The following is a 24,723-nucleotide window of genomic DNA, read 5'->3' on the forward strand; positions in this document are numbered from 1 at the left end:
TGGTCATTGATTTTAACCACACACATTCACGGCTTGCTTCATGTAGTGCAATAATCTCGACGCGATTTGATGAAGTTGTTACGAGTCTTTGTTTATGTAAACGCCAAGAAAATGCAGTGGGTCTACGAGTAAATACATATTCGGTTTGGGAACGTGCCTTGTGTAGATCAGATAAATACCTAGCATCAGTATAACCAATTATGTTTTGATTGATATCTTTTGAATACAAAAGTCTTAAATCTGTCGTTCCTCGTAAATAACAAAATATATGCTTAATTTCATTCCAGTGTCTCTTTGTTGAATATGAGCTAAATCTTGACAATAAATTTACAGCGAAAGATATATCAGGTCTTTTACAATTTGCAAGATACATAAGAGCACCAATAGCACTTAGATATAGTATTTCTGGACTAAGAATAACTTCATCATCTTCACATTGACAGAATGGATCTTTTTCTATGTTTAATTATCTAACAACCATTGGAGTACTTAAATGATTTGATGTATCCATATTAAAACGTTTAAGGACATTTTCTGTATAATTTAACTGGTGAAAAAATATTACACATTTTTTTGTTCAATTTGTAAGCCCAGACAATGCTTTGTTTTTACAAATTCTTCCTTCAAGTACAACACAACTTCTTGAATTCCCTTATTTGTTCCAATGATGTTTAAATCATCAACATATATAGTAATAATTATGCATCTAGAAGTTGTTTTCTTAATGAAAAAACAAGGGCATATTGAATTGTTTACATATCCCGTTTCATTAAGTGTTCACTTAGCCGATTATACCACATTCAACTGGATTGCTTTAACTCATATAATGATCTTTGCAATTTTACCGAATAACATTCTCTAGGTTTTGAACTGTGTGCTTCAGAAATCTTAAATTATTCAGGGATTTAAGAGGCATTTTGAAATTTTCAGATACCGCCAAACTAATCAAATACAGAAACATAATTGCATCAATAACAGAAGAATATGTTTCTAGATAATTAATTTCAGGCCTTTGAGAAAAACTTTGTGTAACAAGTCGATCTTTATATTTTACTATTTAATTTTTCTCGTTTCGCTTTCGAATAAAAAATCATTTGTACCCAACAGGTTTACACCTTCAGGTGTAAGGACTATAGGTCCAAAAACGTTACGTTTATTTAACGAATCCAATTCACCCGGATGACGTCTTTCCATTTTATCCAGTCTTGTCGATTTTTACATTCACCAAAAGATTTTGGTTCATGATCTTCGTTATCATTTATGATGTCAAATGTCACATTGTTGTAAGAAAATATCTCATCAATTTCTTTTATATCTTTCGTTTCCATATTTTTCCAGTATGAATATAACTGATAGATTTCAATATTCTCATCAGTTTGTGGTTGTAACAGAACATTTTTATCATCATGCATTTTTGTCGGAATATTATTTTCTATTTTGTGATCATCAGTGTTCCTAAATGTTTTTTCTTTTTCGAGGATTTTTATCCTTGGAACCGATTAGTCTTCTATGTTGTAAGCGTTTAATGACATCATGAGTGCCTTCAATTTATTTTTTTTGGAATTTCAATTCGAGCAGGGATATTTACATCATGTATATATGATTTAGTTACCTCTTTTGTGTCTGCAAATGCATCTGAATTTGATTTGTTATTCTTTGCAAGGCCATAATTTTTTGTACATCATTTTTACATTGTTTAGTTATTGGATCCAGATGTACAATGATGATGTATACCATGGAATTTCCTATTCGATATGTTTATTTTCTCCCCCTTATATTGGGACGATTTCCTCATTAAAATGACAATCCACAAAACGTGTTGTAAACATGTCGCATGTCTGATGTTCAATATATGGAATTATTGACGGGCTATCATAACCAACATAAATTCCGATCTTTCTTTGAGGTCATATTTTTGTTCGTTGAGGCGGTGCAATAGGCACGTATGTCATACATCCAAGAATTCTCTTTTGAGAAATTTCTGGTTCTTTACCAAAGACAAGCTGCAATGAGGAGTATTTATGATATGTACTTGGTCTGATGGGAATTAATGCAGCAACATGTAAAATTTCGTGTCCCCATATAGAAACAACGAGTTATATTTTTTAAATCGTTGGTCTATCAATTAGTTATAGACGTTTAATCAATGAATCACTTAATTCATTTTGTGTATATACAATAGAAACAAGATGCTCAACAGTGATTCTCACTGACATATAATAATCATTGAAAGTCTGGGAAGTCAATTCACCAGTATTAACAAGTCTAATTTTATTGATTGTATGATCGGGAATTTGATTTCGCGATTTTATTATTTGAACAAGTAATCTTGCAAATGCCACATTTCGAGTTGATAATAAACATACAAGTGACCATCTGCTGGAGGCATCGATCAATACTATAAAATATCTAAATGATCCATATGATGGATGAATTGACCCACAAATATCACCATGAATACGTTCAAGAAACATATGTGATTCAATTTGGATTTTAGATGTGATGGTCTTATAATAAGTTTTCCAATTAAACATGTTTTGCATTGAAACTTATTATTTTGAAAGATCTTCTGGTTTTTCAGTGGATGACCACGTGTATTTTCTATAATTCTTCGCATCATTGTTGAACCAAGATGTTTTAATCAATCATGTCAATTGATTATTATTGAAGATTCATCAACTACCATATTTGATTCAATTTAACTTGCATGTGTATAATGCAATCCAGTAGGGAGCATTGATATTTTTTCAATTAAACATTTCTTTCCTGATTTATATATTGTAAGACACATATATTTCTCATTCCGTTCATTTATTGTCTGAATATCATACCCATGAGAATATATGTCATTAAAACTCAACAAATTTCTTTTCGATTGTAGTGAATACAAAGCATCATTTATCAGAAATTTTGTACTATTAGGTAACAAAAAATGTACTTTACCACCATTTTTAATCAAGTCTACATGACCTGCTATTGTATTCACCATTGTTTTTGTTGGTTTTAGTTCCAAAAAATATCTTTTATGTCAGAGAATAGTGTGCGTTGTACAACTATCAGGTGTGCAAACTTCCATGAGATTAGTTCCTTGTTTAGCGTTGTTCGTAGCAGTTTCCATATTTGAACTTAAAAAAATATGCAATAAAAACAATTACTGACAATACATGTGTAATTTATTGAAAATTTAAGACATATCATAATTATACAATAAAACATTAATATATGAGCACATGAAAAATAAAATACTTTACATTTCAATTCCACCAATATATTAATCATTTTCAGATTATCATTTAGAAAATCTGCAGCATCAAAATGAGTTGAATCACTCAAAAGGTCACTTCATTCAGTGAAATTGATCTTTTTCTTTTCTCTTTATCGATTTTTTATAGAACTTACAAATGTGCTTGATGGCTAGACAAATACGAGACCAATGTCCTGAAGTGCCACATCTAAAACAAGAACTTTCAAATTATCTTGAGCGATTTTCATTAACACTCATGTTCTCATGATGTCTTTTCACTTGGTGATTTGTGACGTCCTTTTGAAATGAGTTATAGAAGTAACTATTTCGATTGATTTCAAAATCATGGCCGCAACTACGACCATCCATGACCACTTCCACGACTACGACCACGACCTTTATCTCGATCAAAACTTTGTCTTTGACTTTGATTTTGGCTTCCAGGTTTAATTTCATTTTAACTTACAACAATTTACTTCTGAAAAAGCTATTAATCCAGTGGGACGGGATTGATGATTTCTCATTAGCAGCTAGTTGTTCTTTTTTGCCACAATAAGACATGCGAAAAACTAAGAATATCTCGCAAATCCACGCACTCTATATTGTTGTTGTAGAGTTATATTTGATGCATGAAAAGTCGAAAATGTTTTTTCAAGCATTTCCGATTCCTTAACCTCATGTCCACAAAATTTTAATTGCGAGATTATTCAATATACCGCTGAATTGTAATCATTGACTTTCTTAGAATCTTGGAATCTTAATGTATTCATTCATCACGGGCGGTTGGAAGTATAATTTCTTTTATATGTTCAAATCTTTCTTTTAATCATTTCCATAAAGCCATATGATATTTTTCAATGAGATATTCACATTTTAATCTTTCATCAAGATGTCAACACAAAAATATTATAGTTTTTGCTTTATTTTGTGATGATGAGACACCATTTTCTTTAACGGTCTCACTTAAACCCAATGACTGAAGATCTGTTTCTACATCGAGAGTCCATGACATATAATTTTTTTCCAGTAACGTCAAGCGCAACAAATTCTAGCTGTGCCAAATTTGACATGGTGGTACTAGAAAAATAACAATGCATTTTATTAGTTAAGTTCTAAATCTATTAATATGATAATAAAAAGTAACAGATAAATTATAAGTACAAGCATTCTTTAAAAATAAAGAAAAACGCGAGACATATATTCTCCGATAATTACAAGACTATTGAGTGTAATAACCAAAATAATTATAAAAAATAATCTTGAAAGAATCATCATCATCTTCTTCAAAAATTTTGAAAAAGACAATTTTTAGAGAGGAAGAATAAATTTGAAGTGATTGAATGTGTTTGTAAAATTATATTTATAGTGTAAAAACTGGCTGTTTATGACCGTTACAAAATCTTTAAAAAATAAATGTATCTATATGCAAATTTTTATTGTAATAATATAATATATATTGTTAATCATGTTTAAATAATTATGTATATCACATCGCAATATTGTAATGAGTTGTCATAGACTCTTTTTATATAATAATGTGACATTATACAAATATATATAATTATTATATAACATAATAAAAATATATAAATAGTGAAATAACCATATCATATTATTATAATGAGGTGTGATAGACTTCTTTTATATAATAACATGATATTATTTAAATATATATATACACACACAATAAATAAATAATATCACAATAAAATTATATAAGAAGTGTAATAATATTATCAAATCACGTTATTATAATGAAATATCATTTATATATACAAAAAAATAAATAATAAAACAAATATTCTTCCTTTTGAATATTTTTATCTTATTCTTGTGTTTTGAAGTTTGAAAAAATATAGAGATCCTTTGAGTATCGTGTTTATAACGATAAAAAATAAAAATATCAAACTCACAAAATATATTAAATCACACACTTTTATAAAATTTTCTCCACTTAATTGTGTTTTTTTTCACAAATTGAGAGGCCTATTTATAGAAGTTTTCGAAAATAATTCAAAAATAAATATATCATTACACACATCATCATATACTAATTTACTACGCTTATTTTCAACACAATCTCTTATTTTCAACCATATATATATTTTGAGGTATCCTTTAATATTTCCTTTGTTGGAAAGATATTTTATGTTATCAAATACGATCTGTTAATTTATATTTATTAGTTAAAATCTTCGAAAGCCCCAAATATTTCAAGAGAGCCCAAAACTTTTAAAATTAATCTTTTCCGGTTTCTTGCTGAATGGCGGATCCTTATTGGAGATATGCCGCCGTCCGCGCCTCCGTTCCTCCTCCCGCGTCGTCCGACAGAGGTTTGTGCTTCCTGCTTTATTTAGTACCGTGTTTAATGCTTTATTTAGTATCGAATTACTGTTTCTTATAACCTGAAAAGTTTCCTCTTCAGATCAGAGTATGATGATGAAAAGAGGGCGAACATGAAATGAGAGAGAAATTCGATTTTTTTAGAGTGATTTTTTGTTGCGTAGACGGTTCTTGAAAATGCAAATAGCATTTAAAAAAATGTTTATATATTTATTTTGAAAGTGATTCAGAGACCCATGATAGATGTTTGCAGATGTATGGTAGAATTAAAATACGTGTGCCTTAGGCATGTGGGAGGACCATGGCAAAGAGGCGATAGAGTTGGAGTTGTTGCTGCACAATTTACATCTGCTATTGCAATTTTGTTAGTGCTGAAATTTTGCGAAAAGACTTTCTTTGTTTTTGTTGTTAACAGCAAATTACTAGCCTTCTGTAGAATTTCGTCAACTAATGCTCAGCAAGATGCTAGTTTAGATGGGATAGCCAGTTATGAAAAGTACGACTCAACTTAATAAGGAAGAAACTTGGAAGTTTTTCTGCTCATTATTTTTTCTGAACTTGAGCCATTGCCAATGAACAGCTATGTTTCATCTTGCTGAAACTTGAATAAAGTATATTGTGCAAAGTTTAGTTGTGTGGTCTGTCATTACCTCGTGAATATTGTTTTATTTTCTTCTTCTGCTTTTCGTTTTTATTTAATAAGGAAGAAACTTGGAAGTTTTTCTGCTCATTATTTTTTCTGAACTTGAGCCATTGCCAATGAACAGCTATGTTTCATCTTGCTGAAACTTGAATAAAGTATATTGTGCAAAGTTTAGTTGTGTGGTCTGTCATTACCTCGTGAATATTGTTTTATTTTCTTCTTCTGCTTTTCGTTTTTATTTATCGTTCGCTGTAGTTTTATTGTTTTGCTGTGACAGGGAGCATCCCCAATCCAAGCTTTCCAGGTTTCTTACTGCCCGAACAATCAACACTGAGTTCTTATCATCAATATAACCACAAGATTGACTCCTTGGATTTTCTCCAAAAAGATGTGAGATTTTTCGTGTCTTATAAGCGCCTTCTTTTATGTAGAGTACGTTAGAAGAATAATTGTTATTTTTTGTTTTGGATTTAGATCTTACCATCTCGTCCTGGGTCTTTAGGCATCAATGATATTTCTAATATTCGTTCTGAGGGTGGTGCCAGTGGATTGACTGCTGGAGCTACTAGCATTAGAGGCAATCCATATTCTTTTGATGATCCAAATTTTCTAGGCCACCGTAGAGATGTTAATTCAGGCACTGTTTCTGCCATCCCCAATGTGAATTATGACAGGCCCAATTCTGTGAGGAGCTCTGATGGTCCTCCAGTTCCAGGTGGACAGTCAAATGTTCTATTTGTAGACGGGCTTCCAACTGACTGTTCAAGAAGAGAAATAGGACGTATCCTTGCTACTTTCATACTGTTCATGCTTTCCTTATGAAACAGCTAACGTCCTGATCAAATGTTGTCATTTTCCTCTTCTCGGATTATGTAGCCACCATGGATTAGTGTCCTTGTGGTAGCTATACACATAGAATGCAAAGATGTATCATCTGGCTTCTTGTCCATTATTAGCACTTGGTAAGTGTAATTTCCTGCCGACAAGTGTGTGTGTGTGTGTGTGTGTGGAAATTGAAAAACTCAACTTGTTCCAGGCTAAGTTCCTAGACTCGCTGCCAACAATTGTGTGTGGTTATGTGTGTGGAAATGGAAGCTCTCAACTGGTTCCAGTCTCAAGTTCCTTGACTCACTGATAGATATTTTTCGGCCATTTATTGGATTTAGGGAACTTAGAGTCGTTCACAAGGAGCCAAGACGTGTAAGTTTTACACTTGTTTGATCCTGTATCAGGATATCAGGACACGCCATAAATTTTGTTGCAGGATGTTAAAACAGTGGCTCAAGTCTATATTCATTTATATTGACATCAATGCTAATGTTTTTTTCCCTTCGTTTATTTGGCTATTCTTTATTGCCAACAATGTCCTGGCAGCGCGGAGACAAAGCCATGGTGCTCTGCTTTGTTGAATTCACTGACGCAAAGTGTGCGCTTACTGCTCTGGAAGCCCTTCAAGGTGAGAGCTTAACCACATCCAATTATGTTACATTAAAGGGGAATGATCCACGGACCTCGTATGTTAAAAAAAAAACACTCAAATGTGAATGAAGTTCATCGTCGACTTAATTTCACACTTGTTTAATTCAACTACTTCAGATGCAGTTCGTGAATTCAGATATCAGGTTTCATCATCTAATCTGAAATTAATTTAAAAGAAATCGATTCTTCCAATGTCGTGGTTGCCTTTTTTTGTGAACTTATGATGGATGCCCATGTTCATATCACTATTGGACTTGCAGGTTACAAATTTGATGACAAGAAACCAGACTCTCATATTCTAAAAATCCATTTTGCGCATTTTCCTTTCCGCTTACCATCTTAGGGAGAAGAGCGACGATTTGGAGGTGTGCGATAAGACTTACCTCCAAACACTGAAGATATTGGCACTACATTACTCCATTGCATTTCTTGCTAGAAATGCTATATTTTCTTGAATTTAAAGCTGTCTTTAAAACTGTCAAACGCCACGATGTTGGAGCATATCTTTGTTTGCATGTTTAAAGGTTCGATTCACTTAGCATATTCATGACTTAAACGTTTTTTTTTTGTTAAACCAAAACATTTGAGTAATCACGGCCACTTAACGGAAATGGGATTGAAGGTCGTATTAGCTTTTATTACAAGCTGGAAAAACACGGCTAAAAAATACTTCATAGAAATCGCATGTTAATAATAACTATCAGAGTACAAGTTCAAGCAAGTAAAGTCAAATGGCAACTTGAGATCTTCCGTACAGGACACACGATTCTGAGTAGGGACTTGCGATAATTGGTGTTGTACTTACATTTAACCTAAAATTGGAGTATTACGGTATCCAAACTTTGTTTGTGAGCGGCTTGTGCAATTGCACGCCCCAGTTGGATTTGGCATGATGGCTCATGTGAACGTACTCGAGTAAAACACACCTGGAACTTTATGTTTGGTAACCGACAAACGAGGCCTCTGCAGTAAAACTACCTGAAACATTTCTGAATGATTGCACCACAGCCGTGCTAACATTTCTGAAAATTGTGACACCCCATCAAATGCACGTCATACATAAGAATAAGTGAATAAAGATCAAGTGAGTGATTTCCCAGCCCATTCTCGTTGTCTTCTCTTTTCTTTCGCCTGCATTTTGTTGAATTTCTCTTTTCCCTTCTCCAACAGAGGGTCATGCACCACATAATCATTAGGATCATCACTGCGTGACATATTACCCTGCATAATGACACAAGCGGAACTAATTCATCTTCCTCACGTGAGTTTCAAATACACAAATCCCGAATATGAATTCCAGTGTGCTTCCACATATTTGGTTGTACTTAAACATGGAAGACAGAATCCATACTAATTTTTTTATTTATAGGAAGGATAAAGATGGAAAAGGAAGGGGAGACAATCGTGGGCAGATCAAATCTCCAGTCATTTGTTTTCGAGGAAATGTTTTTGAGTAAAACTTTGTGCCATCAAGGGTTAAAAAATGAGCAAGAGAGATGTATGAATTTCTTAAGTTGAAAGAAACATTTCCTAAGATCAATAAAGCATCTAAACTTTCTCACCATTGCCCATTTACTATTGATGAAACTACTGAAGAATTGAGACTGTCGGAAGAGCCAAAAGAAAAGAATTGTAAAAATGACAAGATACTGCCGAAGGGAGCAAAATTGATTTAATTCAATCAGAATATATATAGTAGCTGTTAGTAAGCAATGGGTCCACAACAGCATGAAGTGAGCTGAAGAATACCTTGCCAGGCTCAGGAGCAAATTGCAATGAAACTCCCATCCAATCGATCGAACCATCTTCGCCACCAGCATTTTCATCAATAGATGATTTGGATTTGGTTGAGACGGCTGATTTAAACTTCTGAAGTTTTGCTAGAACCTAGCACCCATAAACATGAAGTAGATCAATACCAAGCTTTAAAACTAAGGGAACTACCGAAAATGGATGAGCCGAAGCCTGAAAGGGACTAGGCATCCATGCAGTGTGAATGAATTATGGGCCTAATCTCAAACAAAAAAATTGTCTAGATGAAATTCGAATTCTATGGGTGTGTTGGGGGAAAAAGGATGAAGTGTTGCTTAATTTACCTAGACCTCAAGGATCTTTAACCAATAAAGAAATTCACTGGTATGCTAACGACCAAACATTATAAATGCCCATGTCATAATATTCCCTAGAAAGATGATTCGGAATAATGATCTGTTTTCAATGGAAGAGTCATTTATGCAGGAGCATAAAATCTAATGAAAAATATATGCAACAAATATAAGAGAATTTAGAAGCATACTTCATCTTCGTGTCCTTGGCGCCTACGTCTCTTCTGCTTCTGCAACTGTCTCTCTCGTTCTGCTACCCCAAGCAACAGTGAGTCTGAATCAGTATTAGCCAAGCGTTTAGACCTTGCTTCTGAACCTATTCCTTTTCTCTTGATAGACAACTTATCCAGCTTTGGTTTATCATCATGATTTTCAGCATCAGATCTGGTAAATACAAATTTGAGTTAATAGTCTCGAAAGGAGGACAAAAAATCGTAAATACCTGAAGTGAAATGAGCACACCACAGGCTAAGAAAAATGTACACACAGCATTCCAAGTTAATAGTCTCGATCAAACCAAAGGAGGATAAAATATTGCAAATCACTGAAGTGATATGAGCCGGCGCAGGTTAAGAAAATGTACACATAGCGTTCCATACACATTTAAGGTCACGGTTCCTGTTAGGTTAGTCAGCAGCTCCATCAGAAGCGAAAAACTTCTAGCTAGTTATCAAGTATGTGAAAGAAGGTTCCATCAAGGTGGATTTTTCAGTCGATCAAATATAAACTATGCTGCTCCTCATTCTGCTATTATAATTTATATGGAATGATATCTGTTGGACTCTTTAATTCATATTGTAAAAAGTGAGTCAAAAATGCACCCCAAAAATCAAAATGCTTGAGCTAACAAGCTCAGACAAAACACAGATGCATATTTTTTTTCTATTTCACTAGTAATGCCAAGGAAGAGTGGTCGTCGGCAGTGGAACCAGTTATTAGCATTGAACATTGAATCAAATAAGAGGTGAACAAAGGAAGAAACCAATATTAAGTATCATCCTCCTAGACCATCTTCTGAACCTTCCAACAATACCAGTATCACAATTGTCAGTCAGATCAATAGAGTATCACAATCCCATAATGTTTACAGCAGCTTTATCCCTTGACAGCATGCATCACCCGTATTGGAAAAAACAGATAAGGACATTCATGCGCGACATCAAATATGCCATATAACTCTTTCAACTGGAACGTAACTAAATATAGGTCCACAAGAAAGATGCATAAGCTTAGACAGCACAAGAGCATAAACAGTGAACAAAACTGTTCAGAGGAGGGTTAATATTAATACCTTGGTGGAGATGCCACATGATTCCGTGGACCTACATGCCAAAACAAGCTTGGATGATTAGAAAGACTATGCATAGTTGCACAGATGAAAATATAAAGAAGATAACATGCTACCGAAGAAAATAACAGTTCCATTACTCAGTAGCAAACAACAATTATTAACTTTAAACCTGCAGGATTACCTGGTTGAAATTGAAACACTGTTAAATAAAAAAATAGATTTCCATAGGAAATGGTATAAATAAAGGCATTAAACCACAACCAAGCTGCATGATATGTGCATACGAAAATGATTTGGAGCATAGTATCCTGATGTTTATTACCAATTACAGAAGCCCTTGACTTGCCCAGGATTATTGGGAAAACATTTTGGTTGAAAACGTTGACGACTTGTATTTAACTGATCAGACCAGCATCGCCAGGAAACAGTTTCGCTTAAAAAAGTTGAGCATTATTACATTTAACTAATTCCCCATATATTATTAACTTAAATCAAGAATAAAACCATTGAATAGCCAAACATAAACCAACTCAAATGCAACCCAGAGACAAGTTCACAACAATTCATTGTCCACACACGTCAGTGAGCAGAAATGAAAGAGAAGTATTTGCTTTCGTGTGGTGCTAAAAAGAAAATCATACATGAAAACCTACAGATCGTTGGCTCACCATTGGGAAACTCTTGCTTGGTCGACAAATCTCCGAGCTCCTTCCTTTTTCGAATTATCTGTTGACGCATTCTTGCATCAAAGCTAATGTCATACTCATCACTATCATCAGGAGAATTAGGAGGTTTAGAATCTAATTCTCTGTGGTACTCCATCTTTGAGCTTAAAGCTTCTCTGACAGTTAAGTGCACCTCCTTTGCTTTCGAGGCCTCACCTGAGTTCTGTAATAGTATACTGCAATAGATGATGCCTTGCATATAATATTATTAGGCTAAAATGGTTGCTTAGGCTATGTGCGCACTTGAAGCTTTTGATCAATATCAGGAATTTCCATAACATGATCACCAAGATTTTGAACATATTACATATGATATTGACAAGCAGAAAAATAAGATACTACTGCGAACAACTAATAATTATGTATCAAATACAATTTGAATAAGGAACTATATTTAAATTGGTGCAAAAGAAAAAGGTGGGTACATGTGTTTATTTCAAGTTTCTTCATCTATAAGCTCAACGAAATTGTTTAAATGTGAGATACTAAGCTCACACGCATACCAATCCACTTCAGAAAGTAAAGTGCAGTACCAACAAATCAGATATTCTACCAAAAAATAATCATTACCAAATTATCATCATGGTTTTCTTCCTTCAGGAGGCGGGGATCTTCCAAAACATCGTGACTACTTTTTATCCTTGTATTGAAAGCTGCCAATTCCTTCTCCTCTTCCTCAGCTTCTTCTCCAAATGAAAGCAGATTCAGTTTCCTGCACAACCGATAACAAGAAATTAGCATACCAAATAAGAAAAATCATAAATCTGAGAACTATACAACATTACTGAATGGAATGAAAGGAAGCGAAATCTACTTAGTAACTTTCTGCTTTAAGTCCTTCTTTTCAGATGTTAGCAATGACTTCGCAGGGGCGATCCTAGGGACAATGTCGTCGAATGGATTCCATAACACCTAAATAGAGATATCGACAAGGAAATTAGCCATCACAATTCTCAAGTCAAGAGTGTACCAGCTGGAATTGATGGCAAATGCCAAGAGTTAAGATCCAATCATGCACCAATTAAACTATTGATGCACTGCATTAACAAGAGTCACAAAATACCTCAACGGAAAGTATTTTGGGAAGAGGATCCAATGGTCTATCATCTTTATCAGTCTCCACTTCACCTAACTGTAAGAGATTATATACTGAATCTCCGGTTACCTATGCAAAAGTTAGAAACACCATCAGCTCCAGGATTGCGAGTAGTCAATTCCACTCATGAAACATAACTAACTCAAACAAATTTTACTTTGCCAAATATTGTGTGTTTCTTGTCAAGCCAATCGCAACGATCCAAAGTAATAAAGAACTGGCTGCCATTTGTATTTGGTGAGCCAGCTCCAGCACATGCAACCAAACCCCTATGCTTGAATCTTAAGCGCGAATGAAACTCGTCAGAAAAGACACCACCATAGACGCTCTCCCCACCTGAGAAATAAAATAAATGAATAATTCAGGGAAATAAAAAACTAGGTTCGAATCAAGAATCAAAATAAAGCACACTCATTATTTTAATTTTGTTTTTCCAGGAAAGAATCTAATCAAATGTTAGTATAACAAGAAGTGTGCCCGTACTAAATTTTATAACCAGTGAAGCCAATATGACTGAGGAAACAGGATTCGCTTGACCAGTGAAAACCGCAATTTCCCAACACCACCACCTGAATCGATGCTGTGAGTTAGATTTTTTGCAAACAACAAAGCATGGGAGCAGAACATAAGAAATGGATATTTCAGATATCCTTCAAAAGAATAGGCCTTTTTCCTTCTATAACCAGGTTTATCAAACCAAAAATGAAGCCTCAAGTAGACCAAAGACACACTTTATATGTTTGTGTCACGGAATCAACACTCCAGAATTAGTACAGTATTCTGTGATTTTTTATTTCATATTTACCAAAATGACATAATGTTATAAGATAAAATAATGCAGACATTTATTTATTTTATTGTTTTTCATATATAAATTAGTATTAGAATATTATCATAAATATTTAAACTAGCTTATAGAATATCGTTAAAAAAAATTAAACGACAAGTTTTTTGAATACATAAGAAAAAATGGTAAGTAATTAATATTATGAATAATTTGTTCGATTAAAAATGCATGAATAATTGTGATGTATAATTCAATAAGCTGTTTGAATTCGCACCATTTTCCCTCAATCCCAAGCTACTTTCCTTTTCTTTCTCTCTCTATTTTGGCAAAATAAAAATAAAATAAGATGTTAAAAAATTAGTTAGAATGACACAACTTCTTTGAATCTGTGCTTTAACTCTGCCGCTAATTTTTCTAATATTGTAAGCTTTTCTAAGATTGTACGAAACATGGTTTAGAGCTTTTAGGTTCACAGCTAATAAATTGTTTTAAATAGATCGTCTCTAAAATACAAATGAGAAACCAACTATTGTAAGTAAAACATAGAGCTATACAATAACCCCTAGGTTCTGAAAAGTAATTACCTTCTCCAGTGCCGGTTGGATCACCACCTTGTACGAGGAAGGACTTAATCGCACGATGGAAGACGGTGCCATTGTAATAGCCTTCGAGGCACAGCTGCACGAAGTTTCGAACGGCTTTTGGCGCCTCCTTGGGCCACAGCTCGATGTCCAGTGCGCCGTACGACGTCGTCAGTATCACCTTCCCTTTTGTCGGCGGTTCCAAAACGTATACCGTCGACATTTCTGCAAAAGCTTCGACCCGGATGATTATGTGCCAGCGAGATGGGATGTAGAATGATGCCCCGAATTTTGGGGTTTTTGGTTTCCACTTAGCGTCCCAGATAGACAAACATATACTTCTTTTTTCCTTTTGAAAAAAGCAAATGTTTAAATTAATAGAAATTTATTTACATTGCAAAGCCTCTTTTCGAAAAATGAACAAGTTTGATTTTGTTCGAATGCAGGTGGTAACGATTATTAGTTGCACCGTTACCACCAGTTATAATTTTTGGTAAATCGACAAACGTTTGATTCTACAATTAATATTAAAGTCAAGATTATGGGTTTGATTCTCATTGATTTCAAGGGGTGCAATTATTCAATAGCAAACCCATATATAGAAGAAGAAAAAGAGATTGATAAATCAAAATAATGTTACTCATGATGAATTAGATTATAAAAATTTATTTGATAATTCTATAGGAATTGATTTGGATTAATAATTGGCTATATATAGATAGTGATTTGAATGTTTATTTATATTTCAAATATTAGCAACGACAAGTACGTATACCATGAAAATTTGTTGATGAAATTAGATGATTGTAATTATAGTTGATGATGCAAATTTATTATTATTCTAGGGTTTATTTAATTAGTTATGCAGAGGTTTATATCACTTAGTGGTGAGAAATTTTATTTGATTATTAGTTCGTCTACGTAAATTTTAGTTTAAAGCTTTTTCAAAATCGGTTATTTGTTTTTAATTTATTACTTTCCTTTAGGCATGTTTGCATGGATAAACATTTTCTTTAAATTTGTTTCAATTAATATTGTAACAAAAATGATCTATATATTGTTGTATTTTTTTTTAAAAAAAATATTGTATTGTATATATATAATTGACGATGCACGTAAGTAATAATAAAAAGTCGTCATGTTTATATTAATATATACATGGTTCATCGTAAAGATATCACCAGTCAACAATCGAAAAATGAATGGATAATATAACATCCTATAAATACTACTTCATATAACGAGAGGACACAAAAAACTTGGTGCAGGAGAAGACTGGTGGCGGGCCAATACTGCCGACAGGCGACCTCCACTTTCTGATGAATGGCGCCTCAGATTCTACATGACGACAACCCGACTGCGGTGGCCATTGACAGAGACAAGAATAGCACACCGGCTGTCAGATGGGCAATAGAACATCTTCTTCTTACCAATTTTACTCTTATTTTGATCCACGTCAAGACCAAAAATACACAACATGCAGGTACATGTACACGAAACTCCTTTCCCAGAGACGATTAGAATGTATAATTTTGATTTCATGTTATTGCAGATGGTTTACATGGTAGAGCTGCAGAAGGAATTCAGGATATTTTCTCACCTTTTCGTGCATATTGTGCGCGTAAAAGGGTAAGTCAAATTTGTGTCGTGACGATTATTCTTGTTGTAAACCAATGCATTCAATCTTCCGAACAAGTGCTTCCATCACAAAAATGCATGTCTTGCATGATGATATTCTTCATATTACATGGTTAAATGATCGATCTACAACTTTTGACTATTGTTACCAACCTTGCCTAAATAAAAAATGGGCCGGATGTTACCAAATTTAAAGCTAAAATGTATTTTTTTCCTCAATCTTGCCGTGGAGGACATCGCAGATAGTAATAAAAGAAGTTATTCTTGAAGGCGTAGATGTACATACCCCACTTTTAGACTACATCAACAAACACAATATCACCAAAATGGTTCTTGGTGCCTCATCAAGAAATGCCCTGACAAGAAAATTGTGGGCTCATGACGTTCCAACCATGATAAACAAGGCTGCACCCGATTTTTGTTCAGTTTACGTAATATCAAAAGGGAAGACACAATCTATGCGTCCTGCAGCACGACAATTGACTGGCTCAACTCCTACGCACCCATCTTCTCCACAACCTGGAGCATCGAAATCGTCGTCCCCCAATCCAAGTTTTGTGTATTTTTTTTATAACCCTTTTTGCTGCAATCATAAGTTTTTATTTTCTATTGGTGGAATTTAACTTTTTTTTTTTTTAAAAAAAAAGAGGAACATTTTGAGGCGCTTAATATTCATGAAACAGGAGTGCTGCTTCTGTAAAGGGAGAAAGGAAAAATGGAGATAGATTTGAGACTTCCAGCACTTGGAATAGAAATATATTTAGTCTCAGTTCCATGGAGACTGATTTAATGGATCTTGGATCAATGGATATTACACAAGTACAAGTTAAAAATTCTGACAAAATGGGGTATTTAGTTGATCTGGAGGCGACCTCTGTGTCTTCAGTAAGTATAATTAATATAACCTGAATCGTCGTTCTTAAGTATTGTGTCTCAATAAATTTACAGAAATGTTATCTGGTAATGGCAGAATGAATTTCAGAGACTAAAACAAGAGATGAAGCAAGCCATGAATATGTACAATACAGCTTGCAAAGAAGCAGTTTCAGCCCAGCAGAGGGTAGTATTTGATTTGTGACGAAATCCATCTCTTATAATAAGATTACTTGAAGGAACAAAATCCACCAGATTAAATTTTATTTTTTCATATTTTTAGGCTACGGAACTTCAGCAGCTGAAGCTAGGTGAAATGAGTCGTATCGAGCAGGCACGGCTAAATGAAGAGGCTGCCCTCGCACTTGTAGAGATGGAGAAAGCAAAATGTAGAGCAGCCATTGAAGCGGCAGAGAAAGCAAATAAAATAGCAGAGAGGGAAACACAGAGACGAAAGTACGCAGAGATGAAGGCCAAACGAGAAGCAGAAGAAAAGAACAGAGCGCTCGATGTCTTGTCAAACAACGATGTTCGCTACAGAAAATACACAATTGAAGAGATCGAGGAAGCCACCAGCAAGTTCTCAAGGTCGATGAAAATTGGGGAAGGTGGATATGGGCCAGTTTTTAAAGGAAAACTTGATCACACAGCGGTTGCCATAAAAGTTCTTAGACCAGATGCTGCACAAGGGAGAAAACAGTTCCAACAAGAGGTAGGTGTGTGCTATTGAATTTCCCTACAGAAAAACCATACTCATTCTGTCGTTTCCATGGACACAATGCAGATCGAAGTCCTGAGTTGCATACGACATCCAAACATGGTCTTACTTATGGGTGCCTGCCCTGAATACGGATGCTTGGTGTATGAATTCATGAACAATGGAAGCCTAGAGGATCGTTTATTTCGCAAGGGCAACACCCCTCCAATTCCGTGGGGGATTCGTTTCAAGATTGCAGCAGATATAGCAACAGGGCTTCTTTTCCTCCATCAAGCTAAGCCGGAACCCCTTGTACACCGGGATTTAAAACCTGCGAACATTCTACTGGATCACAACTACACATGCAAGATCAGTGACGTTGGCTTGGCTCGATTAGTCCCACCATCAGTCGCAGATAGTGTCACGCAATACCACATGACCTCAGCTGCTGGCACATTTTGTTACATTGATCCAGAATATCAGCAAACAGGCAAGTTAGGGACGAAGTCCGATATATATTCATTAGGGGTGTTGTTGCTTCAAATCATCACTGCAAGGCCACCAATGGGACTCACTCACCATGTCGAGAGGGCAATCGAAAAGGGGACGTTTGCCGACTTGCTCGATCCAACAGTGTCCAATTGGCCTGTTGAAGAGGCATTGATCTATGCAAAGTTGGCACTGAAATGTGCTGAATTGAGAAGAAAAGACAGACCTGATCTTGGCACAGTGGTGATGCCGGAGCTCAACAGGCTTAAAGAACTCGGGATCAATCATGTATTAGGACACGGGATTTCTTCACTCATAGCTAGTCATGTTGAAAGTTTGTCAAATGTTACAGAAACTAAATAAAATATGGATTTGTCTTTAGAAGGCCCAGAAAACATTATTAGAAGCCGGTTTGTATATTGATGACGCTGTGTTTATCATATTTAGAGTTATTCGCTATTGAATTCAATAAATATTCATATATTATGTAAACATCTTTTGTTTAAAGATCGGAGAAAATCACACACCCGTCCATTCAATGCCATTTCCTTTTGTTTATTTATTTCTGAGCGAGATGGAAAACCCAAAAATCTCATCAAGACTCGAACTTTTTCATATCCCATCGAAAAAATCGATGGCGGATTGCAGATCAAAGTCCTAATTTACTGATGGAAATTTGTAAATACTACAGGCCTAAAGATTTCAGGTGTTACAGTAATATTTCATATGCTTATGTGTTGCGTGCACCAGAGCATCGAATTATGAATATGTTGAATTGATTTGGAGGAATCATTTTTGTGTAAAACTAAGTAGAGTGTGGCCTTATTTTCCTCATGTAAGTATGTAACTAGTCTTTGTCATTCATGAAGTATCTGTATTTGTTGGATATGTTGTCAAGAATTTGCCAATGAATTTGATTCAGTTTGCAAGATGAATTCCGTTGAGTTTTAAGATTATTTTATGTGTTTGATGGGTGAATACTGAAATTTAATTTATGAGACCGAATCATATTCATTTTATGTCAGCTTAAACACAAACACGCATCCAATTCGAATTGAATCTAGCTAGAACCCAACACAGTTCAGGTCCTTACTAGCCACACAATTTGAATAGAACGATCTTTGCCACTACTACTTATAATGGTAATCCTTAATTCAAAGCAATCTGAGGAATGGATTAAGAGCAAAAGCAATAACATCAAATGCTACACATATTAGAACGATCGAAAACCAAAAATAAAAAAAAAAGTAAATGTCTTTGAAAATAATTTCTATCCTATCCTAGCATTTCCTTATGTCAATATGGGAAGGGAAATTGCTTTAGGTTAATGGCCATCAAAGCTAGCTATCTACAATCAGATCTCATTAATATATATATAATCATGGCTTACCTATCATTTATGCATAATCTCATCTATTATCCTCGCAACAATTTTTTGATGCAGTTTCATTCCAATGCGGAGCCATAACCGGCAAGAAATCCCAGCCACACAGCCCGGTGAAGACATTGAAAACAGAATACCCCGACTAGTCCCCGGTGAAGACACCGTCTGCAGAATGGGATTCCCCAGAGGAGCAGCGGCCCAGCACCGCCAAGCCCCCAGTCTCCGATCAAGAAGAGGTTAAAAAACTGCAGGCAATCCCACCACCGCCTGGGAAGTCTGAGCATGAGGGTTCTGACGGCGTCGCGGCGGGAGGATTCTGGCAACAACAACAAGAAGCTGAAACACGAGGACTCGATATGGAAGAAGACTATAATTCTGGGGGAAAATGTAGAGTTCCTGACGAAGACGACGATAGCATTTTGTACGATGAAAAATATAGGAACAGGATTTCAGCGTACCATCCGAAAAAGAACAACGCCCACTGTTTTGTCTTTATCAAGGCAAACTTCATGCGCAGATAAAGATTCAGTTCCTCCGAGGTTAGGGGCACACAACTAAGAATTGTCATCAAGGAAATGGTCAGTGCATGTGTAGGGATCGATTAATAATTATTTTAATTAGATATAAAAAATAATAATAATTTCTCCAGCATATATATTGGAATTGGATAATTGATGAGTCCGCACGTACAAAGGCTTCGAAATGCATGGCTTTATTTTAGTTTCAGACAAAACCTGAGAAATAACACGAGGCGTATGGCACTCTTTCAGCAACAAAAACGCATCAATTGATCCAAAATCTTTAACATGATTGTTTGTTCTTTCCTTCGTGGATAGTGCATGCATTAACCCTGCGCGCAGAGTGATAATAACTTTGATTTATTGCAAGCAGTAATTATTTAAAGTTTGATTTTCGTAACTTTTATTTTTTCTTGCCTTTTATTTTATCTAATAAGAGTATTGACATAAAATACTGATGTGTCATCACATCAAAAATAGTGACTTATGATATCACGTTATACCTAAATAGCCACAAAATAGAAGATAATTATCAAAATCAAAGTTTGAGGAGTTGGTGAAAACAAATTAGTGGATCAAAAAAGTTATTTTTCTAATCAATATGTTAAAACCTCTATAAATTAATAATATTGTGACCATGAAATTTTGGATTTTCAAGTTGAAATTTAAATTAAACAGCTGGTTAGTGGCTACAAAAATATATCTTTAATTAGATAAATTATATATTTTACCAAAAAAAAAAAAAATAGATGGAATAGATAATTAGAGAATGTTATTTTAGAAATATGATAATTATTATATACAAGACGAGGTCATAATAGTAACTACATTGGAAGACATTAAAAAAAATCGTGTTAATTCTGTAGAATTACTTACTTATCAATGCGTGATATAAGAATAACCAAGAAAAATGGTGAACGATATATCCATGTTTTCCAAAAGATCATAAGATCCTACCTCTACCTTTAAATTCGTAGTACACAAAACAATCTCTTGTATTCATATAAAATTCAATATATATTTCATTAAGATACAAAAAATACTTCAACATTCTTATAATGACAGTTTAATTATAAAAAGATTTGTTCCACTCTTATCCAAATTAGCACCCCCGATATAATAATATTATTAAATAAAATATTAAAGGGCTAGTCAAGATATCATATTTGAATATCTGCGTTTTTATACGTACAAAAATTATAAAAATATATGTATACGAGACTTGGGACACTGGTTTATATGGTATTAGATACATTAGATTCTGTGGGCAGAGTAATCAAAATGAGTCGTCGTCAAAGTCTAAACTCAAGGTGGTAGCTTCTAGTCCCTTTCCCTCCTAATCTCGGACATTTAACATGGCCCATCACTCTTACAAAAAATATTAGATTAATGGAACTTTAGTCTATTGCCAACTCAATTTCACTAGCAGTCCCCTTCCATGGAACTTCACTGAAGCTTCATCACACAACATTTTGCCAAATTTTCTACACCTTTTGGTCTCGTGGAATACCTGTTTATCAATGCGAATGGTCGTCTGCTGACTCGGATGTTTAACATAAATCCCTATAAATGGACAAGTACAGAGTTGTTGGCTGTTGTACTTTGCATTAAATATTTAATTTAGGACTTTTTCTCCCACAGATAAAGACTGAATAGCGGCAAATAAACGGGGAAAATAAATTGTGATAGGGGAGGAGAATAATCAAGAATCCTGATATCCGTTTGTTATGGTGAAGTGGGTATTCTCTGGATTTACCGATTTTCTTGTTTACTACTTCTTGTATAAATGTCATTTGGCAATTTCTCTTCTTATTTTCTTGCATATTAATTGCCATTGAGCTGTTAGTAATGGTTTAATTAGTTCTTATTCCAATTTGTAGTTGTTACTAACTTGGGATTATGCTGCACAAAGTAGTTCTATGAAGCAAAATTCATTAATACACGGAGGAAACTGTAAAATATGGAGTTATAAGCCTGTATCAATTGATGTTTTACTGATAAAAGTTACTTCTTGCCAAGCAGCATTGAATCATCGATGAATCAAGAATTTGAAGTTCCTTACCACTGACAGCAAATGGGGTTATCTATTTCTTTACTTTTATCATCATGGAATGAGATCTTAAGACACAAGATATTCGATATTACGGATACCGTAGAAACTGTGATTGCTAGATCTATGAGCTTTGGAAGTAAAGATGGAGAGGTGATGCTTAGAACATTTAGCTTCAATGCGGGCGGGGAGTTGGAGAGGAGCTCAAAATCAGACACACGGATGTTAAAAACACCTGTTCCTTTAAAGGAATTGTTTGTTAACAAGTCGAATAATGATTCTGAATTTTTAAATGAGAAGGATCATGAATCGGCTAGAGAGCCAGAGCCCAGATTTTCTCCTCCGATTTTAGATAATCTGTTTTCTTCTCCTAGACCTATTAGGGAGCTTGATGCTGCTGCAATTAAGCTGCAGAAAGTATACAAGAGTTACCGGACTCGAAGAAATCTAGCAGACTGTGCTGTTGTGGTTGAAGAGCTCTGGTCCGTTTACTATAAGAAAACTAGATAATTATCAATTAAAATTTGTCCATTCTAGTGTTTTATTTGATAGACTTCTTGTTTTCCCTTTGGTTATGTAGGTGGAAAGCATTAGATGCAGCTTCTCTGGATCGTAGCTCGATTTCATTCTTCAACGAAAATCAACAAGAAACTGCTGTGTCGCGATGGTATCGTGCAAGGAGGAGAGCTGCTAAGGTGTGGCAACCGTACTATGTTGAATCACAAGCCTTAGTTTTGAACTCGTTGGGGTCGCTTTACTCAGACAGAAAAATTAACAGCATTGTGTGCTTGTTCTTATAGGTTGGCAAGGGGTTACTACAGGATGAGAAAGCGCAGAAACTAGCTCTGCATCACTGGCTTGAAGCTGTAAGCACTTGCTGAATACACAAGCTCATTAAAATAACAATTAAGCATCACAATTCATGATACTTGCTCTTATTTTTCCACAGATCGATCCCCGTCATCGCTATGGACGTAATTTACACTTCTATTTCGATGTATGGTCCGACAAGAAAAGTTTCCAACCTTTCTTCTACTGGTAAGACTTTTACTCATCCAACCAAAATCTGAAAAATAATATGAATCGTACTTGAGCTGTCCTGATTTTCAATCCTATCTTTGTCGCCTTTTGGTATTAAGGTTGGACGTAGGAGGTGGGAAGGAAGTTGATCTTCCTAGCTGCCCGCGAACCGACCTTCAACGGCAATGCGTCCAGTATCTCGGGCCTGTAAGCTCTCATTTTTTAAAGAGTAAAAACTTGTACCACCCCGTCATACATTCATTTCATTTCTTGTCGATTGATCCGTTTGTGAAAACATGCTTTTCTTTCTTATTCTCGTAGAAAGAGAGGGAATCATATGAAGTGAGAGTTGACGAAGGGAAACTAGTGTACAAACAAAGTGGGATTCTCTTGAACTCAGATGAAGATTCGAAATGGATTTTCGTCCTCAGCACGTCTAGGACTTTGTACGTGGGAAAGAAAAAGAAAGGCGTTTTTCAGCACTCGAGTTTTCTAGCTGGTGGGGCTACAACATCAGCCGGTAGATTGGTCGTTGGCAATGGCATTCTTAAGGTGCAACTCATGAACTCATTGTAAAAGTTATCAAATGCAACTCTATATTCAATTGAGAGGAAACAAAAATACAATTCATGTTTTTGTAATCGCAGGCAATATGGCCTTACAGTGGCCACTATCTTCCAACAGAAGACAATTTTAAATTATTCATCAGCTTCCTAGAGGAACGCCATGTTGATATGACTAATGTTGAGGTATATATGGTTTAGGCAATCTTTTCTTGATGAGATGTCGCGTACTTGTCCATTCTCGAGCTTGACTAAGAAAATAAATCCACACTTGAGCTCAACCGAATGGAGATTTTAGAACTCAAGCTTGACTCGAATATGATAAGCTCAATTTTTTTAGTATCAAGAGAGCTCAAGCTTGGCTAAATATCAACGACTCTAGTTGTGTTGACTAAGCTGCTCGCAATCTGTTCATGAGCTGCCCCTCTTCCCTAATATCTCAAGTGTTTTTGTCTGATTTTGGCTGATCATGATTCCTGCAGATATATTCCAGTTATGATGATGAGTGTAAACCAGCAACAGAATATGATCAATATGAAGATGCTACAGTAACAACAGAAGATGATATCCATTTATCAAAGGCAGCCGAAATTCATAAAGGCAGCATGCCAATCAATACAGAAAACATTGATGCACCAAAACTCGACCTCACAAAGACATTATCACGCAACTGGAGCAGTGGTGTCGGCCCCCGAATTGGGTGTGTTAGGGACTACCCAATGGAGCTCCAATGCCAGGCACTTGAAAAAGTCAGTCTATCCCCCACTGATAATTTTTCTCCACGATATTCAAAGAGTAGTTCTCCTATCCCTTCGCCCCGGCCGACCCCGAAGATTAGAGTGTCGCCAAGACTTTCAAATATGGGGCTTCCCAGCCCAAGAGTGCCTGTCTCTGTTTATCCACCAAGTGAACTTATCTGTTGAGTTACCAGCAGGTTGGCATTTGTTTTAGTTGATTCTTGTTGCCATGCAGTAAACTAGATCATAGAAGCATAAATCTTGTGAGCTCTCATCAAATTTTTGTTACAACATTCTTACACGATCAAAGAAATTATGATTTAGTTGAAACTCTCTTTACTTCATGGCCCATTAATAACAGTAATCCCCATAGGTTTCATGTTTATCCAAACCATGATCTATGGAACCCTGAAGAAGTTAGGCAAAAGATACAAACGAGGCACTTCCATATTCACATATT

The 24,723-nt window shown here is 35.1% G+C and overlaps 4 protein-coding genes across 6 annotated transcripts; 3 read left to right on the plus strand and 1 right to left on the minus strand.

Moving 5' to 3' along the window:
* Positions 1-5,410: 5,410 nt before the first annotated feature.
* LOC140825008 (RNA-binding protein 2-like) lies at positions 5,411-8,256 on the plus strand. Its single transcript, XM_073186477.1, has 6 exons — positions 5,411-5,577; positions 6,508-6,620; positions 6,705-7,011; positions 7,369-7,430; positions 7,605-7,686; positions 7,970-8,256. Exons 1-6 carry the CDS (start codon positions 5,508-5,510, stop codon positions 8,050-8,052), a joined length of 717 nt encoding a protein of 238 aa, XP_073042578.1. The 5' UTR covers positions 5,411-5,507; the 3' UTR covers positions 8,053-8,256.
* A 109-nt stretch (positions 8,257-8,365) lies between these two features.
* Positions 8,366-14,617, minus strand: LOC140825000 (peptidyl-prolyl cis-trans isomerase CYP57). Its single transcript, XM_073186467.1, has 10 exons — positions 14,298-14,617; positions 13,084-13,262; positions 12,894-12,995; positions 12,645-12,742; positions 12,401-12,542; positions 11,774-11,993; positions 11,106-11,136; positions 10,006-10,198; positions 9,459-9,596; positions 8,366-8,930 (listed from the first exon to the last, which is right to left on the minus strand). Exons 1-10 carry the CDS (start codon positions 14,515-14,517, stop codon positions 8,790-8,792), a joined length of 1,464 nt encoding a protein of 487 aa, XP_073042568.1. The 5' UTR covers positions 14,518-14,617; the 3' UTR covers positions 8,366-8,789.
* A 905-nt stretch (positions 14,618-15,522) lies between these two features.
* On the plus strand, positions 15,523-18,921 carry LOC140824998 (U-box domain-containing protein 52-like). Of its 3 annotated transcripts, none has more exons than XR_012116565.1 (8): positions 15,523-15,777; positions 15,847-15,923; positions 16,175-16,491; positions 16,616-16,817; positions 16,903-16,992; positions 17,089-17,517; positions 17,590-18,421; positions 18,691-18,921. XR_012116565.1 is itself a non-coding variant. In XM_073186465.1 (7 exons), the coding sequence occupies exons 1-7, from the start codon at positions 15,618-15,620 to the stop codon at positions 18,352-18,354; spliced, it is 2,040 nt and encodes a 679-aa protein (XP_073042566.1). In that variant the 5' UTR covers positions 15,523-15,617; the 3' UTR covers positions 18,355-18,458. The 3 variants fall into 3 exon arrangements, 1 of the variants encoding a protein (XP_073042566.1); XR_012116566.1 differs by having other exon boundaries at positions 15,632-15,777; positions 16,203-16,491; XM_073186465.1 differs by lacking the exon at positions 18,691-18,921 and having other exon boundaries at positions 17,590-18,458.
* Positions 18,922-21,463: 2,542 nt separating this feature from the next.
* Positions 21,464-24,602, plus strand: LOC140824999 (IQ domain-containing protein IQM1-like). Its single transcript, XM_073186466.1, has 9 exons — positions 21,464-21,623; positions 21,916-22,425; positions 22,524-22,638; positions 22,744-22,809; positions 22,893-22,981; positions 23,083-23,170; positions 23,285-23,515; positions 23,611-23,712; positions 24,009-24,602. The coding sequence occupies exons 2-9, from the start codon at positions 21,968-21,970 to the stop codon at positions 24,447-24,449; spliced, it is 1,590 nt and encodes a 529-aa protein (XP_073042567.1). The 5' UTR covers positions 21,464-21,623; positions 21,916-21,967; the 3' UTR covers positions 24,450-24,602.
* Positions 24,603-24,723: the final 121 nt, after the last annotated feature.

This window comes from Primulina eburnea, chromosome 3 (genome assembly GCF_022965805.1).
Source record: "Primulina eburnea isolate SZY01 chromosome 3, ASM2296580v1, whole genome shotgun sequence".
NCBI classification, from domain to species: Eukaryota; Viridiplantae; Streptophyta; class Magnoliopsida; order Lamiales; family Gesneriaceae; genus Primulina; species Primulina eburnea.

Coding starts and splice junctions, on each gene's coding strand:
- LOC140824999 (XM_073186466.1), top strand. CDS start 21,968: ATGGGGTTATCTATTTCTTTACTTTTATCATCATGGAATGAGATCTTA. Junction 22,639..22,743: donor CAAGGAGGAGAGCTGCTAAG/GTGTGGCAACCG, acceptor TTGTTCTTATAG/GTTGGCAAGGGGTTACTACA. Junction 22,810..22,892: donor TGCATCACTGGCTTGAAGCT/GTAAGCACTTGC, acceptor ATTTTTCCACAG/ATCGATCCCCGTCATCGCTA.
- LOC140824998 (XM_073186465.1), top strand. CDS start 15,618: ATGGCGCCTCAGATTCTACATGACGACAACCCGACTGCGGTGGCCATT. Junction 15,924..16,174: donor CATATTGTGCGCGTAAAAGG/GTAAGTCAAATT, acceptor AGGACATCGCAG/ATAGTAATAAAAGAAGTTAT. Junction 16,993..17,088: donor CAGTTTCAGCCCAGCAGAGG/GTAGTATTTGAT, acceptor TCATATTTTTAG/GCTACGGAACTTCAGCAGCT.
- LOC140825000 (XM_073186467.1), bottom strand. CDS start 14,517: ATGTCGACGGTATACGTTTTGGAACCGCCGACAAAAGGGAAGGTGATA. Junction 12,543..12,644: donor TTAAAGCAGAAAGTTACTAA/GTAGATTTCGCT, acceptor TCGGTTGTGCAG/GAAACTGAATCTGCTTTCAT. Junction 11,994..12,400: donor AAAACCATGATGATAATTTG/GTAATGATTATT, acceptor ATACTATTACAG/AACTCAGGTGAGGCCTCGAA.
- LOC140825008 (XM_073186477.1), top strand. CDS start 5,508: ATGGCGGATCCTTATTGGAGATATGCCGCCGTCCGCGCCTCCGTTCCT. Junction 7,012..7,368: donor TTCAAGAAGAGAAATAGGAC/GTATCCTTGCTA, acceptor ACTCACTGATAG/ATATTTTTCGGCCATTTATT. Junction 7,687..7,969: donor TGCTCTGGAAGCCCTTCAAG/GTGAGAGCTTAA, acceptor TTGGACTTGCAG/GTTACAAATTTGATGACAAG.